We start from the raw sequence: 7580 nt of genomic DNA on the forward strand, positions 1-7580 counted from the left end.
GATGTGGAGAAAGAGGAACACTCCTCCATTGTTGGTGGGATTGCAGACTGGTACAACCATTCTGGATATCAGTCTGGAGGTTCCTCAGAAAATTGGCCATTGAAGTACCTGAGGACCCAGCTATACCTCTCTTGGGCATATACCCAAAAGATGCCCCAACATATAACAAAGACACATGTTCCACTATGTTCATAGCAGCCTTACTTATAATAACCAGAAGCTGAAAAGAACCCAGATGCCCTTCAACAGAGGAATGGATACAGAAAATGTGGTACATCTACACAATGGAATACTAGTCAGCTATCAAAAACAATGACTTTATGAAATTCATAGGCAAATGGATGGAACTGGAAAATATCATCCTGAGGAGGTAACCCAATCACAGAAAAACACACATGGTATGCACTCATTGATAAGTGGCTATTAGCCCAAATGCTTGAATTACCCTAGATGCACAGAACACATGAAACTCAAGAAGGATGACCAAAAATGCTAATGCTTCACTCCTCTTTAAAGGGGAACAAGAATACCCTTGGCAGGGAATAGGGAGCCAATGTTTAGAACAGAGGCAAAAGGAACACCCATTCAGAGCCTGCCCCACTTGTGGCCCATACATATACAGTCACCAAACTAGATAAGATGGATGAAGCAAAGAAGGGCAGATTGACAGGAACTGGATGTAGATCTCTCCTGAGAGACACAGCCAGAATATGGCAAATACATAGGCGAATGCCAGCAGCAAACCACTGAACTGAGAATGGGACCCCTGTTGAAGGAATCTTAGAGAAAGGACTGAAAGAGCTTGAAGGGACTTGAGACCCCATATGAACAACAATGCCAACTAACCAGAGCTTCCAGGGACTAAGCCACTACCCAAAGACCCTTCATGGACTGACCTGTTGTGGTTTGCCCTGAAGTTTTCTGTATTTTGATGCTAATTCCACTGCCCCAAGGATTCCAATTCCCTGCCTAGTCACATACTCAGAACTCAGGTGACTTCACCAGAACCACCTCCCCATTGAATTTGTAAAGCACAGGTGAGGGGCAGGTACAGGATAGAAGGAGGCCTATTATTGGAGGAGAAGGAAAGATGGGCGGGAGAGAAGTTTGAAGGAAGAGGAGGAAACTAGGAGAGAGGAGAGACAGGAGAGACAGGAGAGGGAGAGAGGGTGAGAAGCCATGGCAGGTGATGTTAAGATTCTGCTCTGTGTATTTACAGGTTGTTATTAATATTCTCAATATTCTAAGTGGGCAATTATATCTTACCAATTGGGTCAAAGATTATTGTGTTGTGTGTTCTTTTATGTGAGGGTTTAAGTGTAGGAAAGTGTGCGGCTGGGATGTGTTTCCACCAAGATATCTAGCAGATATCTTGGGGCACCGTGGTGCGGACCTAGTAGGGTAAAAGACAACTATACCTTTTTTATTTTTTATATTTTTACAACACTGACCCTGGGCTCCAACTGCATAGGTAGCAATGAATAGCCTAGTAAGGGTACCAGTGTAAGGGGAAGCCCTTGGTCCTGCCAAGACTGAACCCCCAGTGAACGGGATTGTTGTGGGGAGGGCGGTAATGGGAGGAGGATGGGGAGGGGAACAACCATATAGAAGGGGAGGGGGAGAAGTTAGGGGGATGTTTGCCTGGAAACGGGGAAAGGTGATAACAACTGAAATGTAAATAAGAAATACCCAATTTAATAAAGATGGAGGGAAAAAAAAGTTCAGAGTATGGTATGAGAACCACTTAGATGGAGTGCAGTGCCTCACGGTCAAGCTTCATGACAAGCCTATTGAGTTTGCTGTTGCTGAGAGGGAATGGCATACCTTCCTCTATTGCAGCAGCCTGTCTCCACAATCTTTGTGTACAGTTAAGAAAATCAGACATATGAAAGCTGTTATCTAGTCTTCATTGATAATGTTCATAAATGGGAGAGTTCTCTATGACTACCAAATCAAAGAAAAACAGGCCTTCGTCATTCTAATAAACTTACCTTTTATTACCTAGTTATACATGAATTCCATTGTAAGCTGGTATGAATATGGTATTCACATATCATTAAGGTGAACTGCAAAAGACCTTGCTGTTCTGGGTTTAGGAATTTAAGTGAAAGTCCTTACTATGTAACTTAGGCATCACCTCTTTTGTGATTTTGGTCAAATGGTGTCACCTCTTTTTTCCTCATTCCATAATTCTACAAAGATAGCAGTAAAAACTGATATATATATATATATATATATATATATATATATATATAGTAGGGGGTCCATTGCTACTTTTGCTCACAAATAAAGATTTAGTGTTTCTTTAAAAAAAAAAGTGTTGACAGGAAAACGGATTCATCGCTGTTCAGGAATAAACCAAACACGCTGTGAAGACAAACCCAGTCCTTTTTTCCTGCCAGCATAGGAGCTTTCTACTTGTAGCAACTCAAAGCTACCTCAGACATCTAGACTCTGAAATCTCAAGGCTACAGGGAAGCAAGTGAATGCCCAAGGAACAGATTAGCACACCGCAGGGATACCCCCGAAATTGCCCACAGTTTTGCTGTCTGGGTCCAACTGAGCACAAGACCCAAGCCACGCACGCACCAGGTCCAATTCTCTCCGGAGGGAATTATAACGGACATTCCATTACAGACCTAATAAGAAGAAGGCCAAGAGCGGTGAGGCGCGGAGCCCAAGGCCACAGGAGCCTCCTGAGGAAACTGCTGTTTCCAGATCCCAGGACACTAACTCCTGTAGAGTTAGAGTTCCCGGATCCAGGATCCTCCAGCAGATGGCCCGACAGCGGGGAACCTCCACTCATCCGTGCAGGCGTCGCCATGGGAACCACTGGTGCTGAGGCCGGGAGAAGCGTGCGTCAGGGAGCGCTGCTAAGCCGCGAAGGAGAGCACCGCTTACGCAGAAGGTGGGAGTTGGTCCTCTGTCTTCTAAGTCCTTCTGGTTCGCGCCCCTCGATTCACAGGAGCCTGTTTCTGCCCGGAACGGTGAACCATTGGGAAGATGGTCTGTGAAGCAAGAATGAGATCCAGAACGTCGGAAGTCCCGCCCCCGGGTTCCCCAAGAAGGCGCTTCATTTTCCAGCTTGCCGCTCTGCCTTCTGGGAAATGTAGTTTTTTCTTTTGTTTCGGTTCAGTTTGGTTTGGTTCGATTTCGTTGTTGTTGTTGTTGTTGTTGTGGGGTCTTGTTTAGTTGGTTGGTTGGTTTTGGGTTTTTTGTTTTGTTTTGGGTTTTTTTTTCTTGTCTCGTTTTGGTTCAGTTTAGTTTTTCGAGACAGGGTTCCCTAATGATCCGCTGAATTTTATTGGTGTTAGTTATAACATCTCCATCTGATCTCAAATTTTTATAAATTTAATGCTTCTCTTTCTTTTGGTTATTTTGGCAAATAGTCTGTCAGAGAACCAGCTCTTTGTTACGCGGATTCTTTGTATTTCTGATCTCATTCCATCTCGCTATTTTTTTGCATCGGCTTCATTAAGTCTTCCACCTACTGATTCAGGGCATGGCTGCTATGGCTGTTCCCCCTCCCCCCCATAGGTTCTTGATGTGCATCATCATTTTTTTTTTGTTCTCGACTCTGAAATGCAAACACACAGGTCGTAAACGTCCCCCATAACTAACTGCCTTTGCTGTGTCTCAACAATCTCTGTGTCTTCCTTTTCAATTGACCCTGTGACATTTTAAACTTCTTCCGTGGTTTCTTCAAAACTTGGTGATTAGTGAAGAACTGACTGTTCACTGGGGGCCTACTGGCACTGTCAAAGGAACATCAGAGAGTAGAGATGTGAGCAGGCAACAGGCCTGTCAGTTGTCACATCCCGGGTCTCCCCCCAGCCTCTCTGCTCAACCCCAAAGCCATTGGTTTGAGTCCTTCACCTCTCTTTCCTTCTTTCTTCTCTCCTCTCTCCTTAATCTTGTCTTGCACTTTCTTTTTCCTCACAAAGAACACAGTTTGGCCCCTATTGCAGCATCCCTGTGCCTCAGCCTCCCAAGAGACAGATTGTCAGACATTAGACATTAACCTATCTTTACTCTGGCTGCTTTTATCCATATGGTTTTCTCCTTCTCTTCCTTCTAGAATGCTGACACTAGCCACTAGAATCACCGTGTCCTCTCTTCCTCCACTTATGCTCACTATAACTAACATGCTGGCACACCCAGTGCTGCCCGAGTTCCTTTACTCCCTTTAGAGGGGCAATTGTGTAACAGGCTATGACTCTGCTTTTGTGTTGTGTCTGCCCCTGGGTAGTGATTGTTACCGTAGAGCTGAGGATAAAGCTGCTGCCCTAGACAGAGGGAAGCAACTACATTGTGGTGTGGTTCCTTCTCAACGTTGCAAACAAAAATGGACATGTGACCTAATCCACCCATAAAAATAGAGACCCACCCTTTAGTGAACTGCATTCCTTAGCAAACACCTCTTCCTCCTCCTCTTAAGATAAACCCCATAAGATAAATCCTTCCATCATAATCGGGGCCCCTGAGTACCCTCACCCAGGAGGCTCACTATCAGTCTTGACAATGTAACCCTTTTATCAGTACTCTGAATAAAATTATCTTGCTACATTTTTTTCAAATCTGTGTGAGCTCATATGTGCAACTCTTAAGATAAAAAAAGACCTAAGAACCAGAAAATACTGACCCTGACCCTGACCCTGACCCTGACCCTGACCCTGACCCTGACCCTGACTATGACGTGGGTTGCTTTTGTGTTTCCGCCTTGATGGTGTTCTGTGTGTCTCTTGTAATTGTACAGGCCTCTCTATGGATTCTAGAAATTTTCTGCCATGATTTTATTGAAAATACTTCATATCTCTTAGTGTGGAATACTTCTTTTCTCTGTTCTCAGAATTGGTCTTTTTCAAGATGTCTCAGAGAGCTTGCATGTTTCATTTGTATGGCTAGTTTTATACCAACTGGAGACAGAGTCACTGGAAAGGAGGGAACCTGTTGAGAAAATTACTCCTGTAAAGATCTGCCTGGAGCTGGGTGCACGTGCGAGGGAGGGACTGAGAAGAGAGGAAGAAGCAGAAGCTGTAATGGGATTATAAATGAATAATTTAACTAATAAGTTTATAAAGAGGGAAAAGATCTGCAGAGCATTTTCTTAACTAGTGATTGATGGGGGGGCCCAGTCCATTGTGGGTGTGGCCACCCCTGGGGATGTGTGTGTGGGGGGTCCTGGGTTCCATAAGAAAGCAAGCTGAGCAAGCCATGAGGAACAAGCCAGTAAGCAGCACCTCCCCCACCCCCATGGCCTCTGCTCCTGCTTCCAAGTTCCTGCCCTTTTTGAGGTCCTACCTTCAAGGCTTTGGATGATGAACTGTCGTTCTATGGAACTGTGAGTGGAATAAACCCTTCCCTCCCCAGGTTGCTTTTGGTCATGGTGTTTCATCGCAGCAGCGGTAACCCTAATGGAGACAAATACTAATCATATAAAACAAAGAGGATGAATTAGAAGGTATGAGAGAAGAACATCAAGTCACCTAAAAGGGTATTACTGGCCTCCAGGCCTTAATAGGTCTCCAGAGCTTAGCTCAGCTGACGCCATGATGGAAGCGCCGTGTAGGCCTTGCAACCCAGCATGTAGGCAGTGAGTGACACCTACCAAAGTGAGAACAAAGTCCTAATCCATTTGGCATGCAACGTTGTGGGCAAGTCGCTAAGTGTACTATACTGCCTTTCAGCTTCTATCATTCCACTCCCGGCTAACTGTTCTTGGTGAGGTGTGTCAACCCAAGATAAGATTCTTGAGTTTCACCCTGAGAAAGGAGCAGGACAACCCTGGGGTCCCGACCACACAGGGTGGGTGCTGGCCAGGACTTCCAATTGGCTTGAACCCATGTCAGAGTAATCCATGTCTGCTCTCACAACAAAAGCAGAACTGTGAGAATCACACCCGATAGCACAAATGAAACTTTAAAAGCCAAGACGGGAACGGAGAAGAGCTCAGGAGCCCAGCCGAGCCGCCGCCGCCGCCGCCGCCTCCCCTTCAGTGAGAGCCCCACCAGCGGCTCACCACAACGTACCCGGGCCTGCCTCAACGTCAGTGCCAAGCAGCCACGGGGAGGGCAAGCAAGTGAGCGCCAGAAGGAGGCGGCCAGAGCAAGCGGGCGCCGCGCGTGAGGCGAGGCGTGAGGGGAAGCCGCCTGCCGCCCCCTTGGCCGTCCCTTCGCTCCCCCTCCCTGCTCCCCGCCGGAACCAAGGAGGGCACCATGTCTGCGCCGACGGCCAAAGTCAGTAAAAAGGAGCTCAACTCCAATCACGACGGGGCCGACGAGACCTCAGAAAAAGAACAGCAAGAAGCAATTGAACACATTGGTAAAGTACAAAATGAAATAGACAGACTTAATGAACAAGCCAGCGAGGAAGTTTTGAAAGTAGAACAAAAACATAACAAACTCCGCCAACCATTTTTTCAGAAGAGGTCGGAATTGATCGCCAAAATCCCAAAATTTTGGGTAACAACATTTATCCACCATCCACAAGTGTCTGCGCTCCTTGGGGAGGAAGACGAGGAAGCCCTGCATTATTTGACCAGAGTTGAAGTGAGAGAATTTGAAGACATTAAATCGGGTTACGGAATAGATTTTTATTTTGATGAAAATCCTTACTTTGAAAATAAAGTTCTCTCCAAAGAATTTCATCTGAATGAGAGCGGTGACCCGTCTTCAAAGTCCACCGAAATCAAATGGAAATCTGGAAAGGATTTGACAAAACGCTCAAGTCAAACGCAGATTAAGGCCCGCAGGAAGAGGCAGCACGAAGAACCAGAGAGCTTCTTTACCTGGTTTACTGACCATTCTGACGCAGATGCTGACGACTTAGGAGAGGCCATCAAAGATGATATTTGGCCAAATCCTTTGCAGTACTATTTGTTTCCCAATATGGATGATGAAGAAGGAGAGGCAGATGATGATGATGATTACGACGAAGAAGAAGGGTTGGAAGATACTGATGAAGAAGGAGACGAGGATGAAGATGATGACGATGAGGATGAAGGGAAGGAAGGAGAGGAGGGTAAAGGCCGGGATAACTAGCACAGAAGACCGATGGATCCAACCTTCTTTTTCATTTTCTTTTCATTATTTAAATTTCTCCAGTCCCTGAGAGCGAGTTGCAGTCCTTTCCTCCCTGTCCCTCTGTGCTCAGCCGTCCTGTTTTTGAGGTCTCAACATCATGGTTCTCAACTAATTTGGGGGAAAATATCTTGAGCAAAATACAACAGGAAAAGAATCTTCACGTTTCTGTTCTAAATTCATTTTTATCCTTGTCTCAAACTGTGGATTCAACGCCACCACCATGCTCTGTGGGGAGAAAGAAAAGCCCTCCAGTTTCCTTGGCTCTGCTGGAGGCTGGAGGGTGCTAGGCCCCTGTGTAGTAGTGCATAGAGTTCTAGCTTTTTCTTTTCTCTGTATATTGGGCTCAGAGATTACACTGTGTCTCTATGTGAATACAGATGTTAGCATTTGCCAACATGTAACTGTCTACTTTCTCTTGTTTAATAAAAAGGAAAAAGGGGGGTATAGACAGTGAGCAAGGGTGGGATTGAGGTGTCCCAGGGGGATAGGTATCTGACA

General features: G+C 45.7%; 1 protein-coding gene across 1 annotated transcript; it reads left to right on the plus strand.

The window, feature by feature from the left end:
• Positions 1 to 6062: 6062 nt before the first annotated feature.
• Positions 6063 to 7242, plus strand: LOC116894446 (protein SET-like). The gene has a single exon (XM_032896148.1). The coding sequence runs from the start codon at positions 6216 to 6218 to the stop codon at positions 7038 to 7040; it is 825 nt and encodes a 274-aa protein (XP_032752039.1). The 5' UTR covers positions 6063 to 6215; the 3' UTR covers positions 7041 to 7242.
• The last annotated feature ends 338 nt before the right edge of the window (positions 7243 to 7580 follow it).

This window comes from Rattus rattus, chromosome 2 (assembly GCF_011064425.1).
Source record: "Rattus rattus isolate New Zealand chromosome 2, Rrattus_CSIRO_v1, whole genome shotgun sequence".
NCBI lineage: Eukaryota > Metazoa > Chordata > Mammalia > Rodentia > Muridae > Rattus > Rattus rattus.